At 43.7% G+C, this 24287-nt stretch overlaps 3 protein-coding genes and 2 non-coding genes across 6 annotated transcripts; 3 read left to right on the forward strand and 2 right to left on the reverse strand.

The window, feature by feature from the left end:
• The first annotated feature begins 19 nt into the window (after nt 1-19).
• On the forward strand, nt 20-2587 carry LOC6562093 (activator of 90 kDa heat shock protein ATPase homolog 1). Of its 2 annotated transcripts, XR_004365099.2 has the most exons (5): nt 20-410; nt 722-1379; nt 1448-1583; nt 2050-2350; nt 2408-2587. XR_004365099.2 is itself a non-coding variant. In XM_001988645.3 (4 exons), the coding sequence occupies exons 1-4, from the start codon at nt 263-265 to the stop codon at nt 2191-2193; spliced, it is 1086 nt and encodes a 361-aa protein (XP_001988681.1). In that variant the 5' UTR covers nt 20-262; the 3' UTR covers nt 2194-2587. The 2 variants fall into 2 exon arrangements, 1 of the variants encoding a protein (XP_001988681.1); XM_001988645.3 differs by having other exon boundaries at nt 2050-2587.
• A 325-nt stretch (nt 2588-2912) lies between these two features.
• Trnag-gcc lies at nt 2913-2983 on the forward strand. Its single transcript has one exon. It is a non-coding gene; the product is annotated as a tRNA-Gly (tRNA).
• A 79-nt stretch (nt 2984-3062) lies between these two features.
• On the forward strand, nt 3063-3133 carry Trnag-gcc. The gene has a single exon. It is a non-coding gene; the product is annotated as a tRNA-Gly (tRNA).
• A 753-nt stretch (nt 3134-3886) lies between these two features.
• On the reverse strand, nt 3887-17091 carry LOC6562090 (zinc finger protein 814). Its single transcript, XM_001988644.3, has 4 exons — nt 15751-17091; nt 14266-15509; nt 7111-7305; nt 3887-4289 (listed from the first exon to the last, which is right to left on the reverse strand). Exons 1-4 carry the CDS (start codon nt 17089-17091, stop codon nt 3971-3973), a joined length of 3099 nt encoding a protein of 1032 aa, XP_001988680.1. The 3' UTR covers nt 3887-3970.
• A 4552-nt stretch (nt 17092-21643) lies between these two features.
• LOC6562089 (nuclear cap-binding protein subunit 1) lies at nt 21644-24168 on the reverse strand. The gene is made up of 3 exons (XM_001988643.2): nt 22657-24168; nt 22296-22602; nt 21644-22236 (listed from the first exon to the last, which is right to left on the reverse strand). The coding sequence occupies exons 1-3, from the start codon at nt 24066-24068 to the stop codon at nt 21724-21726; spliced, it is 2232 nt and encodes a 743-aa protein (XP_001988679.1). The 5' UTR covers nt 24069-24168; the 3' UTR covers nt 21644-21723.
• Between the last annotated feature and the right edge of the window lie 119 nt (nt 24169-24287).

Below are 24287 nucleotides of genomic sequence, written 5' to 3' on the forward strand. Positions count from 1 at the left end.
ATTCACTCCACGGCTGTAACTGCGACCCATCATCACTCGAACGAAGTCACGTGACAAAATACTTGGCCAACTATCGCCCATCACTAGCCGAGGCTGACTGTAAAAGCGCTGAACAACCATCGGATTTCTAGAAAATTCCGAATATTCGAATAGCTCAAGTAAAAACTATCAACTGCCAACAAACATAAAAGAAGCCAGCGCCAGCCGCAACGAGTGAATGCAAATCTGAGCCAATAAGAGCACGAGGAGCAACTAGCGAGTCATGGCCAAGTGGGGAGAAGGCGATCCACGCTGGATTGTTGAGGAGCGACCAGATGCGACCAATGTGAACAACTGGCACTGGACCGAAAAGAATGCGACGCCCTGGTCCAAGGAGCGACTCCAGCAGCTCTTCCAGGACTTTAAAATAGGTGCGCCTAGCCATCGGTTGCTATTTGTTATATTTGCCAAAATTCTAACCTTAATTTTGTAGACGCCTATGCAGCAGAAATTTTAGAATGTCATCTATAAACAATTTCATACATATATACATATAAACATATTTATATATATCAGATATCAGATATCAGATATATATATATATATATATAGCTTGTCTGTCCGTCTGTCTATTAATGTGCAGGCGAGTCTTGGACTAAACGTAAAAGTGAATCATTCTTTTTATTATAAATATATTTAATATTTACGTAAAAACCAAATGTAAACTCAATTTCCGTTTCAGAACAAAACGACATGGAGTGCGTTGTGGAGTCGCTGGAGAAGTGCAACGGCGAGGCGACCGTCAACAATCGCAAAGGCAAACTGATCTTCTTTTATGAATGGGAGCTGGTGCTGAAGTGGACGGGGCGTATGCTGAAGAACAGTGCGCTGAGCCACAAGGGAAAGCTGACCATACCCAATCTGTCCGAGGAGAACAGTCTCGAGGATGTCGAACTGACGGTGACCATTGACGAATCGAACGACGAGTCGGAGACACTCAAACAATTCATGTACAATGTGGGCAGGGAACGTGTGCGCAAACAGCTGGGCGTCTATATCAAGGAGCTGAAGGAGGAATACTCCAAGAACTTGATACTACCAAAGAAGGGCAGCGATGCGGCCGCCGATGCCAAGGACGCCAACAATGCCAAGAATGCCGCCCAAAAGGCACAGGCAACAATTAAAACAGCAGCAACAAAATCAACAGCGAATACAAATACAAATAGTAGCTCGGCAGGCGTTGGTGCTGGCGTTGGCTGCAAGCTGGATGTGCGCACCCTCTCCATGACCGAGGAGTTCCATTGCAATGCCAATGATCTCTACAATGCCCTGACAAAGGCCGACATGCTCACCGCATTTACACGTGCCCCAGCCAAAGCGGACGCAGTTCGTGGCGGCGAGTAAGCATATCCTTATCAATGCTATATATATATATAGATATATTTATGTAATATGTAATCCCTTTCAGATTTGTGCTGTATGGCGGCAATGTGCTGGGCAAGTTTGAGGAGTTGGTGCCGGAGAAGCGAATCCAGCAGAGTTGGCGTCTGAAAAACTGGTCATCTGGTCACTATTCGAATGTCACCATCGAACTGGAGGAAACTGTAAGTCGAATTGAATTGAATTACAATTAGAATTAGGCGACGCTGTCCAACTCACAGACAAAGTCATGTTTATTTTACTGCATTCATCAGCATTCATAGACTTCATCGTGATCCATTGCAGAGCAACGCAGGCTTCGTTAAATAATATATATATAAATATATATATACTTTACTTTACTTTGAAGTTGTGAACGATATATCGATTTATCGATATGCACTATCCATTTTGATCGATTCTTCTCTTTATTGGGCGCAGCAACCCAATTTGATCACTTTGTCTGACTCGGCTATAGAAGAATGTTTTTTTATTCTATTTTACTTCAGGTGTCAGATTATTAAAAATAATACATAATAAAATGTAGTTGGTAAACTATTTCATTGTGTGCTTTGCCATATGTACATATATTTATTTTCTCTTAAAACAAAATAGATAACATTTTGAATAATAAATATATTTTATTTGCAGTCATCCAGCACGATGATGACGCTGAAGCAGACCGGCATTCCCGCCTCCGAATACGATGCGATGAGAACAAACTGGCATCGATACTACTGGCATAGCATCAAGCAAACCTTTGGATTTGGCACCTCCATTTCCGGTGCCTTATAAGCTTCCGCCCCGCCCCGCCCCCCTCGTAAACCTCTCCGGTCACATGGACGCTATTCAACGCTTGGCTGAAATTCGGCCCGCTTATTATCAATCGAGGAGGAGTTCCAATTTGACAGTGCTGCAAATTTGATTTTCACCACCTTTAGCTATAAATGAAGTGCTGCCAGTCGCCGGCGCACTGTGTTATGGTATTTAAATATATATATATTTATAGGCAGATGTACACTGTTGGATAGCAGAAGAAGCAGCGGAAGGAGCAGTAGCAGCAGCAGCAGCAGCAGCATTAATCACAATATTCACCACGACATCAGCAACAGCAAATCAGGTCATTTAGTCATAATGAAGCATTGATTCACTCATTACAAATGGCGAAATAAACGAAAAAATTAATGTTCTTTTATGGTTTATTGATCTGCTAGTGGCTATCAGGATCTCTAAAGTAATTAACTTAATGATTAATAGTCAAATTACCTACTTATTTTCGGAGATTTAATCCCCAAATTACAGCTAAGATAACATAAATTTACTCGAATTTTATTTGTTTGTTTATTAATGCTTTCTGGCTTCGGCTTTCGTCTTCGGCTGCCGCCGACGTTCTCTCAAACATTTAGTTTGTCGACTCTCCTCCAGTCTGTGTCAAAACTGATCCCCAATAAAATAAAAAAAAAAAAAATTTAAGTGGCTTAAAACTGGCAGAATTCGCTGGCAGCTCTAACAAAGCATCGGTGGTTCAGTGGTAGAATGCTCGCCTGCCACGCGGGCGGCCCGGGTTCGATTCCCGGCCGATGCAAAACAGTTATTTTACTATTTAAAATATTGTTACTTATGCCAATGCTCTTATTTGATAATTGAACAAATGATCGCAACAAGCATCGGTGGTTCAGTGGTAGAATGCTCGCCTGCCACGCGGGCGGCCCGGGTTCGATTCCCGGCCGATGCATATCAATCCTTTTTTAAAAATATTTTTCTTGATTTTTTTTTACATTATCTCGGCGGTACCACTTAGATTCTAAAAAGAACACACATTTATTTACTAATGCAGCTTGATGGAGTTCATTCTTGTGATTATAATGCATTTAGAGCTATTATTCTGAACAGCAATTGGGTTAGCCTTTTGACCACCCAAAAAGTATGCTTTAAAAATCTTAATTTTCTAGGACTAGTTGCTCAGTTGATTTTTAGTGTTGAGCCTAAAAGTATAAGTGTTGCAGGAATATTGACTTTTATTTGTCACGTTATATTTCCGCATCATCTATGATGCATCATCTAAAATTGGTGGAAACTACAATTAAATTTAACTTTAATTTAAACATGTCTTTCACAGGCTCAAGTTGATAATTAGTATAAATTAACATAGAAATTCAAATTAAAGTTAAATTACTTTCTGGCTTCAGCCAATCTTTCTCAGAGGATGCTTTAGATTTGTGTATAAATATATAAATATATCTTTCGCCGATCAGTTAACCTTAGGCCTACAAAAGATATTTTTAAATTCTAGTTTCGCCGCTGAAAGATATGTTTGAATTATAAAAACAGTCACCAAACAATAAAAGAACTAATTTTCATTTTTTTTAATAAAAAACAATAGCAATATTTTTTGTTTTTTATATTTATATATTTTTTTTCATCAGTTAAATATATTTAAAGTTCTTCACATCTCTTGTGCAAATAAAAAATCATATAAAATGCGTCAAAAATAGTAGTACACGCAAAAAAATCAAGTATAAATTTTGGAAGTTATATTTCAAGATTCAGCAAGAAAGCTTCATCAATTGCGTTAGGGCAATTTATTTTTATGCGTGGCCAAGTGTAGTCGGTGATCCTTGAAACTGTTGCTCTTGAAGGTGTCGCAGGACGAACACTCGTAGATGAACTTGCCCGGATGCTTGCCCGTTTTGACGATGTGCTTGCGCAGATTATCCATGCTGCTGCACTGGAAGTCACAGTGCGGACACTGATGGGGTTTCTCGCCAGTGTGGCTACGCATATGCCGCCTCAGATGTCCCCTGATTCGGGCCCTGAACTCGCACTGATCGCACGGCAACCATTTGCCATCCTCGATCAGCTCCTTTTCGGGCACATGCGACTTGAGGTGCCTGCCAATGAAAAAAAGAGGTGGAAGACAATTTGAGACGGGAGAGACAACGAGTAAGTGGATACTGTGGAATACTGTTAAGTATTCGCACTGCAGAGCCGTATTTAAAATCTCAAAATTGATTAGACAGTAAATTCCAGTGGCGGCTATGCGACAGGCAACGCAGCCAGGAGCTAATTGCTAATTTTGTATTCGAATCGCACACTCGAAATCAAAATACAAAAATACGACCAAGTTGGCAGTAGCAATTGGCAACGACTTTGGCCCGGCCTGGAAGGACGCCACCGATCTGTACCGGTGTACACAAAATAGTGGCCACAGTAGCCACCACCAACCACTACCCGAGCAGCACCCGTCCATCCACTCAGATGGAGATCAGTTCTGTAAACAGTGGCGCAGCGCATTCGGATATAATCGGTTAAATCGGTTCAAGCATGTTGTATATAATATAAAAATTATTTATCGAAATACATATTTATATCATAAATAGAGGTCACCAAATTATAAACGATTGAATGAAATTTATGTAAATAATTGGCTTGATCAAAGAGTTAGTCGAAATGATTGAAAAAAACTTATTCAAAAGTTAAATTTGTAGATTTATGCTAAACTATGGCTTTAAACTGTTATTAAGTAAAAATAGCCAAATTGTATTTTAAACAAAATATAGTTGATGAAACATGATGACTCGATGATCGTTGAATGAACATGCTCAGCCAGATTGATGCATATACACGACTGTAGGGTGCACACAGTTACGCGCCTTCAATTACGGCCTCCAATGCCGGATCAGACTGCAGCCGAGTTGCAGCCTCGCTTCCTCGCCCCGGCCCGGCCCGCCCCCGTCACCATCCAACGCTCATTTGTTGCTTCTGTTGTGTGTGTGTGTGTGTGTTGTCCACTCCACTTATCAGCTACTGTCCAAACGGAGGGCTCACAATTAATTGCCAATGTTCTGCATGGTCGTCGCCGAATTGGAATCTGTGTGAAATCTCAGGCGCAGCACCACAGAAGAGAGCCAGCGAGCACAGAGAGAGAGAGAGAGAGAGACGCAGAGGGGAAGAGGGAGCTCGACGGTGAGGGAGACGGAGCAGAAAGGAGCAGACGGCTCATGCGCAGTCGGTAGGCTTAATTAGCGGCAAGTAACGTGGCTGTTTGCTGTTGTAGTTGCAGTTGCAGTTGCAGCATCGTGCCTGCCTGCAAGTTGTAGGAGTTAAGCAACCACCCTGCCCCACCAATGCCAAGCTGCACCGCATCATGCCACAAGGCGTCGCTTTGAGCGGCCGACAACAACGCGTCGAACTACCCGAAATGAGGCCGAAACTGGACGCGTTTTGGCCAGCCTTTGAATTCCTGGACAGACCGCGCTTTTTTCTCTTTTTTTTTTTTTGTTTTGATAGCTAATTGAAGATCTCGACTGCCAGTTAAGCCCATCACAAAAATGCAGCTGTGTGTGTGTGTGTGTGTGTGTGTGTGCCTCTGCTTGTATGTGTGTGTGTGTGTTATGGGATGTTTCTCTACTGCTGCCCAAACCAATTTTAATGAGCGCTCAGCTGTGACATATTTACACATGCAAATAAACACTCTGAGAATGTTTTTAATATTGAAACAAAATTTGTCACATGATCAAAAAAAAAATGTTGATGATGGCATTTTTTGTTAATAAAGTTTCAAAGGAAAAACTCGAAATTTGCGATTGGGAAATTGGAGGCGCTTTCGTCTATAGATATATATATATATATATATATATATACACTATACAATTTATATGTGTATGCATAAGTAGCCGCAATACAATAAAGATTGAATAGAATTGCACTGCAAACTATTCACTAGTAAATATTCAAATTTTGTGCAACGGCAGCAACAACAATAAGCAACAAAAGACGCATCAAAGACGATCGTCGAACGATGCGTTGCAAGGCTCCAATGTCCAATGCGAAAGTCCATTTATATAACACTGTATCTGTGTGTATTGTAGAATGCAGTGGGGCGGACAGCTGCACAGTGGCAGGCAGTGGCTGGCAACGGTGGCAACAGTTGCCATTGCCGGCAATTGGCCCCAAAGCCAGACGATTTGGATGCAGATCGACGCTGTCGCAGGAGGCGCACGAGGAGAAGGCGACGGAGGAGGAGGAGCAGCAGCAGCAGCAGCAGCAGGATGAGGTGAGTAGGAGGAGTTGCTGCTGCTGCTGCTGCAGAGAAAGAGCATTGCAAATATTACAAGAATTCAATGCGCATATCAAAGGCGATCGATAAGTCACGATTTTGTGGTACGACTCGAGCGACTCTTTTTGCCCCGCTGCATCGGCTGCTCCTGCCACTGCCTCTGCCTCTGCTTCGGCTGTGGCATTGGGGCAACGTTGCCAGCGATTGTCACTGCCCAGTCAACAGTTCCTTGCTGCTGCAGTTGTTATTGTTGCTGCTGTTGCTGTTGCTGTTGTTCTCATCAATTTATGCAATTGCAGTTCAAAGTCTGCAATTATGGATGACATTTTTGCTCTTGTTGCTCCTTTTTATGACCATTTCCATTTCCATTTTCTTGTTTTTTTTTTGTGTTTTATTTTTATTTTTGCAAGAAATTGAAATTCGTGTAGAAAATGTCGCTCGTTTATTTGCAGCACAGCGCATTGTAATTGTATTTGTCTTCATCGGTAAATCCTGATTAGCATTTTTCAGATTAGTAATAGCGCCCCAACATGACATGCCAAGTTAGCCTCGACCTCGCATAAAGTTAGTTTGGTTTATTTATGTTCTTTGGAGGCTGTCTTCAAAGCAAAATTAACATGACTTTTTGAAGTAATAGTTTTGATAAAGCTCACCTCTTCAAGTGCAGCTCACTTTTGCCCACATATTGACAGTTGTCGTGTTCACATTTGTGACTTCCATTCGCATGTGAGATTAGATGGATTTTGAGTGCCTCCGGCGTGAGACCAGCATACTGGCAATCCTCGATGTGGCAACGATGCTGACGCTCCACCTCAGCGTGGCTCATTTCGTGTAGTTTCAGTGAGTATCTGTCAAAAAAACAGAACAGAAAAGATTAAAGCATTTAGTTTTCAATTGAAAATTGGCGAAAATCTATTCAATTTTTTCGATCTTTCTTCATTTTTTTTTGTGTGTGTTTTGCATTTTATTAGAAATTTTTTAATTACATTAAATCAAAGCAAAAGTAATTCGCACCAAAGTCACGTCTCAGTCACAGACGGTCAGATGGTCGGCACGTTCAATGCGGATGCGGGGACAGCAGAGAGAGAGGGGGGGACAAACCTGGACCGACCTAGGCCACGTCCACTCAGAGAAGGGACAACACTTTGTTGTAGTCGTTGGAGTTGTCGTTGTCGTTGTCGGCCCACAAACCAAATGCAAACTCGTAGCCAAAACTTTTGTGCCCATCAATTACGGATGCTAATTAATCGAAACAGCTGAGCATCGTCGTCGTTTCGGACAATGCCTTTGACTTTAAATGAGTCCAGCATTTGCGGCTTGTATTTTGCATTAGTTAAAAGCAGCAGAATAAACATTAAACTGGGCATCTAACCTACAGTTCACTTTCTGCTTATGTCTTAAAAAAAAAGTGCTGAAATTTAAACTCCTTATTTTGATTGCTTTAAAAACGACACTTAAGCTGCAGTTTTACTTATGGCTCTTCTTTTGCAGATCAGCGGAATATAATAATTATAATGGAGCTTACGAAATTCTGTCTCAAAATGTCTAAATTACTAAATTAAAATAGAAGACTGGTAGACTAATTGATGCGTCTGCTCTGGATTAAAATGCAATATAGAAAATTAGATTTAGACCGAAATTAGATCGAAATTGTTATTATCATTGAGTAACGGATGCGTGGATTACTCGCTTGAATTTCCGTAGTTTTGTTTGCTAATGGAACAACATTAATTCGCATAAATATTGAAGGTGCTCATTTCAGTTTGCTCATTTGGAATTTATGCGGCGTTGTTGGTTGAAAAAGATTCTTCTTAATAATGCGCGACATTAACAAAGTTTCAATCTTTAATCTAAATTCCTCCTAACGGCAACAACAATGCCCAGGCAATAGCAGTACCAGATACGGGTTTCTACACTCTACGGGAATAGTGAGCTCAATGGTTGTGTGGTGGGTGGGTTGGTTGGTTGATGTTGGTGCTGGTGCTGGTGTTTTGGGGGTGTGGCCTGCTGGTGTTTGGCGACATTGTCATGCATTTCTAATGATGCCGTCGCGTGGGCGGCAATAGCAGCAACAGCAACAGCAACAGCAAAGCCAAAAGCAACAACAGCAACAGCAACAGCAACGTCGACGTCGACGACGGCGTTGATATGTGAAATGTCACTTTGTATGGAGTTTGAATAGCAACGACGATGACAACGACAAACAGGATGACGGGCGATGACGGGGGTTGGGGTTGGGGGTGTGGAGCTCAAGGCACTGCTGCCGGTTGAGACTTGACAAAAGGATGCCATTTCACCTGCAGGAGTTTGCCGTAAATTGTTGTTGTTGCTGCTGCTGCTGTTGCTGTTGCTGCTGCTGCTGCTGCTGCTGTTGGTTGTTGCCATTCAGTTGGATAATGGCGCCGCCAGCAACAACATAATGCTGAAAGAAAGCAAAACGAATTAGATGCAACGACAACAACAGCAAACAAAATTATCTTTCGCTCCGTTTCGTTGCTGCTTGTATTTTCAGTTATAACATTAACTTTTATTTCCTCAACTGCATTTTGCAGCAGCTCTCTTTCTCTACTCTCGCCTCCATCCACTGCCAGTTGCCAACACTTTTGCCATTCAGTGCTAAGTTCTTCTTCAGCTAAAGCTTTAAATCGCTTCGTCTGTGCCACAAAATTTGTTTGTCTCTGCTGCTGCTGTTGCTGCCGCATCATATACATATTTTCATCCAAGGACATTAGCGTAAATTGAATTAAATTGTGGGCTCAGCTAATTTGCAGCATGTGCTTGTTACACACATTTGCACAAGTTTATGATACCCTTTATAAGCATTTTTAATGGGGTTTGGCCTATAAAAAGATACTGCACAATTCCGATCAAGTTAAGGCTGTGTGGATAGTTTGAACCCTTTCTTAAATGCAATTCTTCTTGCTAAATATGAGCTTATAATTTGGAAAAGAAAGAAAACTTGAACGAGTGCTGAAATAGCATATTTAAAATCGAAACACGCCTCAAATTGAGGCGCCGCCTTTTAATACGACGGCTGATGCGAATGCCGGTGCAGGTGTGCAGGTGGATGTGGATGTGGATGCGGATGCGGATGGGTGCTTCCGATGCAGCTTCTTTCGTTGCGATTAGTTGACGAAACGTTTCACGCCTGGCGACGAAAACTTTGCCCTTTTGTTCTGCATTGGTTGGGGTGGTTTGCTTGTTGCCTGTTTGCCTGGCTGCCTGAAGGTGTTGCTGCTGTCTTCAAAGTCGAATTGAAAGTCTCTGGCTGGCATCAGGTCGGGGCAGCAGCTGCACGCGGCAAAGAAGCTGTTTGGCTTTGGCTGGCGGTGTTGTGTCAACTTTTGCACGCCATCCATTAGGATGCGGGTGGAGGCGGCGAGGTGTGTAAGTGGTTGTATTGGGTGGGTGATGTCAGCAAAGGACAACTGGCGGAAGCCCAAGACGCTAAGCAAACACAACTTGCGGGTGGCGGATGGTGGGTGCCCGGTGCATGTGGATGTGGATGTTGAGGCAGGTGCAAATGTATCCTGCTGCTCATTGTCATCTGCAGCGTGACTCTTTCTCTTTCCCTTTCTCTCTCTATCTCACTCCCACTCTCTCTGTCTCTCTCTGTGTGTGTCTCTATCTTTCTAGATGTGTGTGCATGTCTTAGACAATCGCATGTGTACTTTGGAATGGATGTTTGGAGTCGAAACTCATGCAGCTGCAGCAGCCACCCCCGTTGTCATAGTCAATGTTGGCTGGCATTGTTGTTCCCAAAACTCGCATAAATACTTATGACAGCCTCTCCAGCTCACTAGCTTGTCTTCGTTGTCGTCTCTGTCTCTGTCTCAGTCTCTGTCTCAGTCGCTGTCTCTGGGTTCAAGTTTTGTGCCGCGGGTGTTAGTCACCAGTGCAGCGACTGCTTCCGGTGTCAGTCACAAGGATGTGCTCAAGTTTTACCCAGCCCAACCCAATGGCCATATAGCCCCCAATCCCCCAATCCCACCCAGCTCCTTGTCCAACACAACTTTCATGTAATTGGTACGTAAGTCTTGTGCCGTCGTCTTTTCAGTTCCAAGTTGTTGTTCGCTTGTGCGACATTAGCTGGATTTTGATGGTTCGTCCTGTGCTGCATGTGAAATTAGTTGCTCTCAAGGAGGTGTGTGGGGGGGGGGGGGGATGGGGATGACTGCACATTTATGCCATGTGTAATTAGGGAAGTGCCCAACACCTTTCTTCATTTGCCTCTTGCTGCTTATCTGCAAAAACTTGATGCTACACAAGAATCGTCGCCGGAAATTACCGTTAAATGTCACCCTTGCCCTCATAGCATGATCCACGCCCACTCTTTTGGCACTCTTGGTTCTAATGAGGTTGCCAACCCATTCTCCGCATTGCATTCTTATTAATGCCGCAGCCAGTTTCAAGTTTTTAATGTGCAAATGTGCTCGAGCATTCGGATTAGTTCCGCGCTCAACATCTACGCAATCTATTTTAATCTTGTTTACTCTTGAGCACATTTAAAGTATTAGATTTGAAAAGAATACATATATATATATATATGCAGCACAAATCTTATGAAAATGCCTGTAGCTGAAAAGCATTCAAATCTATTCTTTTTATATACTCAAGTTTATCTTCACTGTCTTTGGAAGTCTCATATTTAGTCTGCTTAGTGGAATTGATTATTCTTTGGTGTTTCTTATAGATAATTTAATAGTTAATGAATTCAATTTGATCGGTTGGCTGTGTAACATAAATCCCCCAGAAACGATAGTCTGTCTGAGCTGATATTTTTCTCGCGGCAGTTGAATTAGATTATTAAATCATATATAAATATATATTTCAGATTGTGTAAATTAGTTATATGATTTATCAAGTGATCACAAGCTGGAAATAAATCAATATATATTATACATGCATCCAGTCATCCTGTGGCGCTCTACTAGACTTCAGTCTAAGCTCAACTCCTGAAACGGCAGTTTTCAATAGGATATTTGGCAGAGTTATGCATTCTGACAGTGATGCTTATGAGCCCAAGCCACACACAGGCAACAATAAGTAAGAAGTGCTGCTTACCAAGATGACCATCAACAGCTGCGCGATTGGGAATGCAGCGAACTTCAAATGAGACGAGCTAAAAGCCACAACACGTTCCATTCACTTCAGTTCAAGTCGGTTCTGTTCTAGCCTGTTTTGGTCTACCCTGTCCTGTCCTGTCCTATCCTGTTCTGTTCTGGCAACCGACCGCAAAACCGAACAATGTCCGACTCAATTTCGTAGATTCATAAAAATGAATGAATGTGCTGGGCGAGCGCAGCTGAGTAGCAATGGCAATCCCTTAAATCGTTCGCTGGCATTGGAAATGGGAAATCAAGTTTTTGTGAAATTGACTCTCAAGTGATGGAACGAATAGCTGAACTGGACAGCAGCAGCAGCAGCTGGAGAGGAGGGTGTGGAGCTATGTAGCAACCATTAAAATGAATTGCACTGCACTTTGTGCCATCAACAGAATCAACTCCCGGACAACGAATGATGCAAGCTTTGGAATGATTTAAAATACGAAATAAAATAAACCAAAAGCGCAGACATAAAAGAGAGCAAAAAAAAACAAGAAAAAAACCAAGAAAAAAACCGAAGCAACAACGAATTGGCAATGGTGAAACGAAGCCAAAGCCAAAAGAATCGGATTCCGTATCCAGCCAAACAGAACAGAAGAGAAGAACATTGCACGCCATTTCAATAAAAGTGAATTGCCCAACGTTGGCGATGGCGACGACGACGACACAAACTTTAGACTGATGCTGATGCCTGGCAAAGTATTCGCACAGGACCCGGCTACGGGGAACTAACCAGAAGCAGCAAGCAGCAAGCAGTCAGCAGCCAGCAGCCGTAAAAGTTGAGTTAGTTCAAGTCTGGAATTCCGGAAGTGAGCTGCGCTGCGCTCCACTGTTGACATGACTGACGACGTCGCGTCCTTTCCTGGACTAGGGGCGTGCTGAAACTTTTAGCTGCCTTCTACTCTTTTAACTCCCTCAACCCACTCCACGTCCCCCCCCTTGGAGACTGTCTGTGTGAGTTGATCTGCGAGCCGACTCCTTGCCGACTTGCCGGCCACTCGGTCTCGTTAGTCGTAAAAGCAAAGTATCTACATCAAGCGCGCACGACAATAACTTCAAATGAGCATTTTAATAAATTTTTCAAATAATCACTTGAAAAGTGGAAAACTCTCTGCCAACCGTTCTTGCCTACGTCTCTGTCCCTGTTCCTGTCTCTGTCCCTGCCTCTTGTTGCCATGCGCTTACTTTATGCATCCAGTTATCCCCTAGACTCAGATTCAGACAACGACTTTGACTCGACTGCAATTCAACTTAATGTTTGCTTAAGGAATTAGTTGCAACTTCGCAGCAAGCATCAACTATAGGATATGGATATGGAATCTGTATATATATATATATGTGTGTGGATGCGAGTGTTGTCCTCACTGCGGAAACTGAACAAGTTATGATTAGTTATGGCTGAGACGTAATTGGATGCCCAGATTTGGATTCGTCCGCGGCTAATGGCATTGGCCGCAGTAATCCTCTGAGTCAGACGAAAATAAGTACGATTCGAAAGACGAAGGGATACAAAAGCTGGCACTTTCTCCTTGCAAAAAGGAACATTATTATTTAAAAAAATGCATTAGCTTTGTTTTATTTTCTCGACTTCGAACAAGGAATAGCAAAAAGGAATAATAATTTTCTTGTAATTTATTTAATTAAAATGCAACTTTTCTCTGGGTTTTATTTGAAAAAACAGTTGACCAGCCAAATACATATTGATTAACTTAACTAAACCGCTAAACGCTCAATGTAATCTAAACGGGAAGCATTATTAATTTATTTAATTATATTAAGATTAATATTTGCATGCTTCTGCCATAAAATATTATATTATTTCAAGTAAATACTGTTGCATAATCCAAGAATTGCATTTAAGATATCCGAATTGCTTTAACAACAAACAACAAGCAACAAAATGCCGTTGGCATATCGAAAATGCTGAGAACCACAATAAATTGTTACGGCAAAGACTATTCTAATAATGGTTTTGGTGGCTGGAGAGCTACAAAAATTATATGTACTGAAAGTGCTGTCCCCAACATTCCATACCAAATACTGTGTGCAATGCTCTGTAATTCTTTTGTTGATTTTGTATATGTTTCTATTTTTTGGTTTTTTGGGCAGGACGATTGCACTTTTTGGTGGAAAGCCGCAGGCTTGATTTGCGAGTGCATTGCATACTTTGTGGCGGGTGGCAAGCGTTGCAGTCGCAGGACATGTGTGCCACAAGTATGCATATGTTGCTGTGTGTGTGTGTTTATCTTTTTGCGTAATTTAGCCGGAATGTCCAGCACTTAATGAGTTATTTTTGGTTACTTATTTTCCACTCGCAGCAATCGCGTTTTCGCTTGGAATTTTTAATTAATGCAAAATTCGCGCCTGCACGCTTTTTGTATTGCATTTCCTGTTGCCCCACTCTGCACCACACTGCCCCACTCCCGAAACCGAACTATTTATATGGTCATTTGCATGTGAGCCATTTTTGTCCTTGGGCGTATTTCAGTTTATTGTTTTTGGTATTTTTAATTAGCGCATTTGAAAACGGCGACCATTAAATGTGTGTGTGTTTTGATATCTTTATAATCCAAAATGATGGATTACGGCTTGTAGTTGAAGTATATAGACAAAGTGGAGGAGTTTGGTAAATGTAATATCAAAAAGGAGAGCGGGAAATAATCCTAGATTTGAGATAAAAATATTTCGAATTGAAGTGCTTACTTTTTAGCCAGTATTTTGCCACAGGTTCCACATTGATATTTCTGCTTTGCAACCACTTTCGATTGTTGGACTGTTGACTTATCAGCGGCTGGCGATGGCTTCTCCTTTTGGACATGCACTGTTGCGATGTGATTCTTGAGGTTGTGTCTGCGGGCAAACTTGGCCGAGCACTCGACACACTCGAAGATCCTTTCGTCCGTATGATTGCGCAGATGGGGACGCAGTGAGTGCTTGCGAAACTGTTTGGGGCACAGCGGACACTGGAGCAGCTCATTCTTGCCAATTGCCGAGCCGTGGGTGTGAAAGAAGCGATGGTAGAGCAAATCCGATTCATATTGAGCTGTGAAACTGCACTGCGCACAGTTCCAGGACTTTGATTCAGTTGTTGCAGCTGCAGCTGGAGCTGGAGCTGAAGCAGGAGCAGCAACAGCTGTCGAGGTGGACGCTGTGGGTTGGCAGCAGCGTGTGTGTCTGCCCAGAGCCTGGGCGGATTGAAAGCTACTCCCACAGCTGAGACAGGCATGATTGTCCACCGGATGCAATTCGCGACGATGCTGGACGAGTGCCTGAGGCGTCTCAAAGCTGAGCGGACAGCTGACACACTGGCTGGTCAGGCGTCGCCTCTTGGAACTAAAGGTTGATGGCTGTTCACCTGCTGCTGCTGGCTGCTGCTCCTCCAGCACCTCGTGTAGCATGTGTTGAATCTCGCGATCCGGCTGATTACTGCTGATGCTGCTGCTGCATTTGCGGCTCAGTTGGCGGCAAGCTCGCCGCTTGTGCTGCATCAGGCTGCGATGGCGTCGCGCCTCCAGCGGCGTCTCGAACTCCAGCCGACAAACGGCACAATAGTATTTGGCCAATCGATGCTGGTGCTTCTCGTGCCGCTGCAGCGCCACTCGAGATCTCTGCGCAACGCCACAAATGCCACAGCGAAAGCGACACTGATAGTCATCGGCAGCGCTGCCCGCTGCCACCAATTCCACATGCTCCGAGGCGAGGTGACGACGCAGCTGCGCATTGTACAGGAAACTGGCGCTGCAGCTGGAACAGCTCAGTGGACGACGCTGGGCAATGCAAACGGGCACCGAACGATTGATCGCAAAGAGCACCTCCTTGTGCGTGGCGCCCAGCAAATGTTGCCACATCTCCTCATTGCTGGCACACTCGAACTGGCAGTAGCTGCACCAGAAGCTGCCACCAAGTCGCTCCGTCAGCGTCACGTGCGTCGAGGAGCGCCAATGGAGCTGCAAGTGGATGAAATTATCATTTTCAAATCGATTTAAATTGAATCGTTTATAATTTTGATAGATTTTTGAACTCTTATTTTTTAGAAATTCAGTTTTCTTAAAATAAATAATATGCTCATAATTTGGAAGCTTGCATCTACCTGAAAAGATATGGCCAGTTAAAGGTTGACCCTATGTTATATATTCGATTTTTTGAAGGATATCCCTGAATATGTTTCTTAGATGAGTCTGTATCTACCTGAAAAGATTGCTCAGTGTTGGCATAGAAGCGACAGGGCAGACACTGGAATGGCGCCTGTCTCACAATGCTGCCCATGTGCTCCAGGATGTCATGCAGGGCGCTCTGTCGGCGCAGTTGGTTCGGTTGCTGCTGCTGCAGCCGGCGATAGTGATAGTGCGAGATGAGATGCTTGCCCATCAGATGACGAGCCATGCTGTGCCGGCACAGATCGCAGCGCAGAAAGTGGGCACGGCGACGGCGACGCCGCGGCAGCTGCTCCGTCGGCGGCATCTGTGAGAAGTCTTTGTTGGTGAGTGTTAGATTGGCGCTTGGGAGATTGGCCTGCTCCAGCTGACGCTCGGCATCGGCGCGTCGCTGATGGTAGGCGCTGCGCAGATGCTGCTCGTAGTTGAGGCGCGTCTTGAGGCGGCGACAGCAGATGTTGCACCAGTAGCTGGCGCCTGGCTGCTGCAACTTGGTCAGATCGATGTTCTCGCGATACTCCAGCTGCTTGCTGCCCGGTACCCATTTGCCGTGCGTGTGCTCCGCCGGCGGATGATCGTGTTGTTCCTCGGGCGGCTCATCCCAGCTGGGCGAGATGCGTTCGAGGTGAGTGTGTTGCATTTGCGGACGGTGCTCTGGCTTCCATTTGCCACCAGTATGTGTGGCTGGCACCGTCGGCGGCGAATGGCGACGCCCATCGTAATCCTCATCAGGCTCAGGATCAGGATCGGGATCATGTTCCTGTTCATGCTCATGCTCATGTTCATCATCATCGCCTTCGAAGTCCTCGTCGTCGTCTTCCTCCTCGCTTGCCTCTGGCGAGTGCACAAATTTGAGTGACTTAAAGTGGGTTACTTCGTGTTCCCGGACCAATTTCAGTAGCGGATCGGAGCAGTTGCTGGATGTATGCCAGCTCTGCTCCTCCTTAGCGCCACGCTCCGGCCGTGCGCCTGTCTTGCCGCCAGTTGAGACACTTTGTAGCTGCAGCGATGAGAAGAACAGATCGGCACCCAGCTCGTACGTCGGATCATAGGAATCCGTTAGGGACTTGGATGTCTTTCCGCCATGACTGGAGGCCGTTTTGCGCAGATAACTGCTGGGTGCCTCCGGCTCTGTAAAGTGGAAGCCATCATAGGTGTGGTCCAAGTTGCTGCGACGCATGTCTGAGTGCGATACTTGTTCGGTGGCAGCCGACGTCGTTGCCGGAGTCACCACCTGCTTCGACAGGTGCTCATTGCCGCCAGTGCTGAGGCAACTCCGTTTACGGTGCTCAATATACTTGTTCAGACCCACAATTGTCGCATTGCACTTGATGCACAAATGCGTGTCCTCCAGATCAGCCGACTCGGTATTCATTGCTCTTATCTGTAAGGAATGAAAAGTAAGGCATTAACTTGAGGTGTGCTCAACAAGCTTAGTATTCTACTATTCAGCGGTTGATAATCAGGCGAGAATAGGGCCGGAAAGGCCCCTAATAGGACCAGAACCGTATTGTGGCATAGGAAGACACACTATACGACTGGTACTCAGAAATGAAGAGAAACAGATGCTGCAGCAGAGCTGGTCGGAGGCAGCAGGACTCCGGCAAGCCAGATGTCTCCTAGGTGGTTATAATCTTAAACGATTTAAGCAGGTTACAACCATGGGAAAGAACTAAGACTAAGAAGTCACCTAACTAGGTATATACAGTATCGATCTCTGCAGGTTCTGTGAAAGAGAGGAGGAATCCTCGATACACATCCTAGCAGAATGTGTCGTACTAGCTAGAAGAAAATGTACCTTCCTAGGGATGCATGTCTTGAATTTTAGAGACATAGAAGACCTCAACCCAATAACGATCCTGTTGGGCTGATGGAAGAGCTATAGGCTCAGAAGGGAGCACAATAGATCTAACAGGTCGCGGTGCAATTATTGATATTTTCACCTAGACATAAAATACTTAAGATCTATTGGATTGTTTATATTGCAAGCCTATTTCTTTATTAAATAAAATAAATACTTTAATGATTAAATAACCTAATGAAACTATTGAAAAATTTAATACATTCTCTGATTTTATTTTAAGCAAATTTCGCACAATTAACTATGGATATAAAGTGCTTAAGATACGTAAGTGTTGATTGTAAGGACATTCGCTTTCATCGTTTGCCATTGGCCGAGCTTTTGATTGAGTGCATGATTTATGTAGACCTAGTCGGAGCAGTCATTCCAACTGAACTAACCTCTGTGGTTGGTTCATTGAGCAGAGCCAAAGAAATAACGCGAGCAGTCTAAAAACTGACCAGGACTGCAACGCATCCTGCCGGGTCATATTTCAAGTCCAGTTTATTCATTAGCTGTGGCCATCTGTGAAAGGGCCGGGTGGAGAGAAAACTGGATTGGGCCATCATCATCATCAGCAGCCAATCCTGGTGCCCATCCCGGTTGCATCAACATCACCACAGCGTTGACATGTTGGCACAGGCGCCTGTGCGTATTCGTGCCACGCTGTGTGCTTCTGTTCCTGTTGCCGTCCATGCTCCTGCTCCCAGCTAACCCCGTATAGCGCCATCACCAATCCCTTTCCGCACCTGCAGCCGCTTCTGTTTTGTGTTCCTGTTTTTGTTCGCGTCCGCCTGTTGGCATTGCGGCCTGTCAGAAATGAAGTTTATTGCGTCTGTGTTGCGTACGTGTCGCGTTCTATGCCTCTCACTCACACCTCTCTCTCTCTCTCTCCCTGTCCCACTCTCTATCTTTGCCGCCTCGCGATGCTAAATGTAAAAGTGTCATTTCCGCCATATGTGAGCGCGATGAACGATGCGTCGATGTCGACGTCGACGTTGACGTTGGCTTCGACGTCGGCGTTGTCGTTGTCGCTATTGTTGTCCTTGTTAATAATTTCACAGTACAATTGCAGCAGCAACGGCAACAACACTCAGCAGCAGCAGCAGTTGGTTGTGGCTGCTGTAGCTGCTGCTGCTGCTGCTGATGTTGCTGGAATTTATACAAACGAGGCCCATGTCTGAGGTTAAATACGAAAAACATAACAATTCTCACACAGTTTCTCACACGTTGAAAAATGACTCTGGAAATTAAATTGGAATTCAAATCAAAAGTTGAAGTTTTCCCGTTTAGAAAGTTGAGAATGCAAGACTTGATTATTTCGTTTGCCAATGTTTTATAATCTATCAATTTTACCAAACATATCCTGTAAAATTCTTGTCTCTGCTGGAATTTATTTTGAATGGACATTGAAATCCAAGATTTAAAGTTGTAATGGAAAACACATTTCACTCGATTTTATTACGATTTTTAATTCAAACTTGTATAACTAATTTTGTGCAGTGCACTTGATGCCTCCTTCTGTTTGCCACACTCCCACTATTTGTATCTGTATCTATGTGCGTAGGCGGATGTCAAAGCATTTGGCGCTGCCGCCAATGATATGAATGTGAATCTGACTGTGAATGTTGGATATGGATATGGATATAGAAAATGGAATATGGGATATGGGATATGGGATATGGAAACGCAGCTTGCGTTGCTTTCATCCGTCTAACGAGCAAACGACAAGGACAATATTGGCCCAGACTGTTCTATTGGTGCTACGGGTTGCTATTGTTGTTGTTGCTCTGAGTGATAAACGCGGGTTTGTTTAACAATTAACGTGCCTGCAACACATGCACAATTATTTATACAAGTACTCGCACAAACACACACAGATACACATCCTTCCTTCTCGAATAATATCCTTTGCCTTTAGAGCCAACTATTGCGAGTATTCTGTTCTCTCTCTCTCTCTCTCTCTCTGACTGAGCAGTTACCAATTTTTATATGCCTAATTAGTAGGCTGTCTGATTTTCAACAGCACGGCAACACTTGGCTGACTGCACAATGCAGAGAGGCAGAGCAGAGAGAAGCTGGTGTGTGTGTGTGTTGTGTGTGTGTGTGATTCATGATAATTGCTTATTACACATACAAATATTTACACGCCTCCCGTGTGCGTTGTAGGCGTTTAAACAACTAATTGCCATCTAATTGCACATATCCTGGAATTTATGTGGTGAGTGCCCGAGTCAAAGTCAAGCTCAAGACAAGCGTCTTGAAATTAATGACACCTGTGAAGGATACGCCAACTATGCAACTGAGGGATACATTGTCATAAATAAGTGAAAGCGTTTTCCCAGCAACCGACAAGATTTTCTTTTCACTTCTACTAGCTGAGGAAATAGCTTTTAAGCACATTTCCAATATTTATAGCTTTTGCGTGATTTATTATTTTGTAGTATTTAATTTCATTTCTTAAAGTTTTTAGTTGTCATTTTATAAAAATTAATTAAACCGCAATTGTAGACTACAAAAATAACAAATGTCTTGAGCGAATTTCAATTCAAATAAATTATGAAGTTTGTATAATATTTCGAGACAAATTAAATTGCGAAAAACTCAAATTGTTATTTTTTAGAACTATCCTCAGTTATTGATAAACATATATCAAAGCTTTTAGCTGCGCTTGACAGCATAGTCTCCAAAGATAAAGTATGAATTTGCCAGAATTTGGAAAAACTCAATTTATTTTTTAAAATGTTTATTGCTTGGCTGGTGATTGTAATAGTCAAAGGTTATCCAAACAATAGTTTAATTTCTTTGTTATTATTATTAAATGGATAAGAAACCTTTGAGAAATGAAATGTGTTAAAATATTAAATAAGTCCATTTCAATTTAAAGTCCAATCAACTCACCCACTCACATATATTGTACATATCCATATGCGACTGATTACAACAATTACATGGACATATTTTGTGTGTTTGTGTGTTTAGTAAGTGGCACATATGCACTCATACAGCGCACTTATATTGAGGAATTAAATAATAAAAGCAGTTAAGAACTGCAAAAGCACAATTGTGCCATTATTTGCATTTGTGACAACGGCGACGACCAATGGCAACGGCAACGGCAATGGCAACGGCAACGGCACCCATCAACAACAATAAAACCAATGGCAATACCAACAACAACAATAACAACAACAACAATAGCAAAGAAAACAACGAAACAACACAGAACAGAACAGCATACAACATTGTTGAGGGCATCATCAGCGTCAGAGCAAACAGAGAGAAAGCGACAGGCTGGCAAATGCCAGGGACGACATTGTGGACGAGAAATCCTCGTGGTTGTTTGATTCGAAAATTGAGTTTTAGCGGCGCAAATAAAAATAAAACTTAGAATACCAACAGCAACAGCAACAGCAGCAGCAGCAACAGCAACAGCAGCAGCAAAAACAACAACAACAAAAGCTCAACCATTAAAAAGGAGTTATCACCCAATTTAGCACCACAAGCGCGAAATAACGCACACAAACACAGTCACATATGGACACGGCATACATAGAAAGTACGGGCGTAAATGGTTCTAGGGGGACAAGGAGTGTTAAGGGGGGACCTCTAACTCGACATGTTTGTGCAACCCATCGGCGTCAGTTGAACAGCAAATAGACATACTGTACAACATGGCATTTATGTCAAACCCAAGCGGTCCCATATGAATGGCTTGTGGGCGGGCGAGCTTGTCGGCAAATGAAGGGGGTGGCGGTGGAGAGTGTACAAAAGAGTATGCAACACATATGAAATAGAATGAAATAACTGATAATATAATAAAGATAAAGATTGATGTAATTGCATTGTTTTCATATCAAGCTGATCAAAATACCAGGATGAAATTTTTATATATATTCCTTGAGAAATACAAAATCTAAATTAAATATTCTTTTTAGATATATGTCAGAGGTAATTTGTACTAAATATTATCACAAGTTCAGAATTGATGAAGTTTTTTTTAAAGGAAATGCTAAACGATTTGTTCCGTTTGCAGCTCAATTGACATGTTTATATTTATTATGGATCATAATTTCGAGATTGCTTTGCTTATTTTACCCAAATGAAAATAGTTTAAATTGTATTTAATATTTTGGCACATAAATTGCATAATTAGTTAACTCGCTCCTATTGTATATAGGCCAAATAATCTTCAATCATGTTTAACAATCTTTTGCAATGTTCCAGTTCCGATGCAATTTGACGTAGTTTGCTGCTAATGGCGCGCACATCATCAATGTATTTGAATAGCAGTGCCTGGAAGCGACCCTGAACCCAATTGTACCAGTAATCCGTGTCCACATCCTGCACCGTTGCCTGATGCTCGGAAAGGACCCGCACACAGCTCACAACGATATGCACGAGTAGATTTTGCATGCTCGCCTCGCGATCCTCTTTGCAGGTGCGCAGATGAGTTTTGGTGAATCTTACGGTCAGATTGAGCAGCTCCCACATGTACATTTTGGCCAACTCCTGCTTGAGTGCGGCATCAAAGATCCAGTTGACAATGACTTTGGTGCTCACAACTTGCATTTTCATCAGTTTATCGGCCAAAACGACTTTGTACTGCTCGTTGTTGGCCCACACCTCGAAGAGGGCACGCAACATGGACAACTGGTTGGCATCGCTGCTGGCCAACATCTGTGGATGGACGAGTGAGGAGTGAGAATATATGCGCTCTCTCCCTCAAGCCAACTCACTTTGAGAACGGAATTAAACTTGGAGAACATGGAGTTAATGTGTGTAAAGGTTTTGCAGCCCAGATGAAGAAACGTCTGCATCAGCACATTGACCTTCAGCTCGTCGTCCAGCTCCGTGGTGGCCTCCATCAGACCGCCAAGTTGCTCGGGCGTACACTTTGCCCGTATGACCTCAAGCAGTGCTTTGGCCAACATGGAGCCAGGCAACAGCTCATTCAGGTATTTGTAGTTGGAATTTGGGATTACAGGCATAAGTGCCTGAAAGGATTTCGGCATCATCTGCAGAATGCGCTGGTAATAGCTGAGACTGTGGAACAGGTATGTGGATCACTGAATATAATATATGACAACATTAACGCACCGCAAACACTTCTTGAGCAGTTCACGGATAAACATTGCGCTGGGATGCATATCGGGCAATCTTGTGCAGCTTTCCCAATCCTGCCAGATCCATTCAAAGCGAAAGTTGCTCAGATGATGCGAGAACCAATTGACGAAACAATCAATGCTGGACACGCTCATAAACTCCAAGTGCTTGAAGAGAATATACGAGGCATGGGCGACAATACGAGGGAACTTATTCGGTCGCAGTCTGCATAGCTCGATGATGATGCTGCCATAGTTGATGGTCAGATAGAGGGAACAGGGAAGCCGTAGCATTTCACCGACCAGCACCTCGACAATCAAATGCTCCATGGCAACAGTTGGCTTTGCCAAGCAAAATTCAAGCAGCTGATCGGCACAATTCTTGACATTCAAGTGCCAGAGTTCCAGTATCTCCAAAATGTGCAACTCAATTATATGGCGACCAATGTCCAGCTCACCCGGCATTTGTTCGCTTGGCAGACAATCGCTCACCTTGAAGAGGCGAAAGATGAGCCAGGGACGGGGGTAAGGGAGGTTCAATGCACGCTCATCGGGAGGCAACTCCAAATCGGGCAGACGATGTTGCAGGGCTGTGCAGAGAGTTTCATCAAAGGTGAGATAGGGACGCTGCAGGTGCTGTTCTGTCCAATTGTCGCGCTGCAGTTGCAGGATCTGTTGCCACAACAGTTGCAGATACTCGTGCTGCGGCATTTTGTTGTTGCGCCAAATGAGCAGCAGCCGCACTCCGACTGTGGCACTGCGCTGCTTCTTCACAGAGAGCAGGAGACGATTGAGCAGTGCCTGCAATTCCGTCTCCTTCTTCTCGTAGAGCTCGCGTCCAATCAGCGGCAACGTTCTGAGCACCATATAGCCATAAAAGTCACGTCGTTGCTGTGGTGACTCCTCCTCCTCGCAGACAGAGGCCAGTGTGCCGAGTAGCTGCAGCATGGAGCCGGCTGTTAGCACATTCGCATTGACCAGATCGGCCAGCAGCAGCAGCAGGCTGAGTGCCCGACTCCATTGGGCTGTCTGCAGCGATTTGAGCAACTGCCTGTGCAAGCCATTGAGGCACTCGCCACCAAACTCGTAATGCCGCACATTGATTAGGCCAATAAAGGTTGCATAGGTGGCGCTCTGCATCGGACGTTTGTCGATGCACTCGATCAGAATGGGAATGATTTCCTTCCTGCAGACATCAAACTGATCTCCAACAAACCGGCTCAAATCCTCGATGCGCTGCTGAATCGACACGGTGCTGTGATCGCTCAGCTTCTCCATCAAAACTTTGACGGCCGACAGGACCTCCTTGTTGTCGCTGCGACGCAGCAACTTATTTGGACGCTGCACCATTTCCATGTACTCGCACTCATTCGGACTATTTTCGCGACCTCGACGATTTTGATCCATTTTCACAAATCAAATAATCAAAAAATAATAATATCAAAACGAGCAATTCAAATTGTGTTGTTAGTTTTCAACTTTCCCTTTCAACAGCAGATGAGCGAATGAGTTTTATTTAACTGCTTTGATATTAACACTGAATTCTTAAATTTGTTCAATTTCAAAGCCTACTCATTTTAAGTCTATAACAGATCAACTGACATTATGCGACCTTGCTTGCAACTA

Source organism: Drosophila grimshawi, unplaced genomic scaffold (assembly GCF_018153295.1).
Source record: "Drosophila grimshawi isolate 15287-2541.00 unplaced genomic scaffold, ASM1815329v1 contig_1377, whole genome shotgun sequence".
In the NCBI taxonomy this organism is placed as follows: domain Eukaryota; kingdom Metazoa; phylum Arthropoda; class Insecta; order Diptera; family Drosophilidae; genus Drosophila; species Drosophila grimshawi.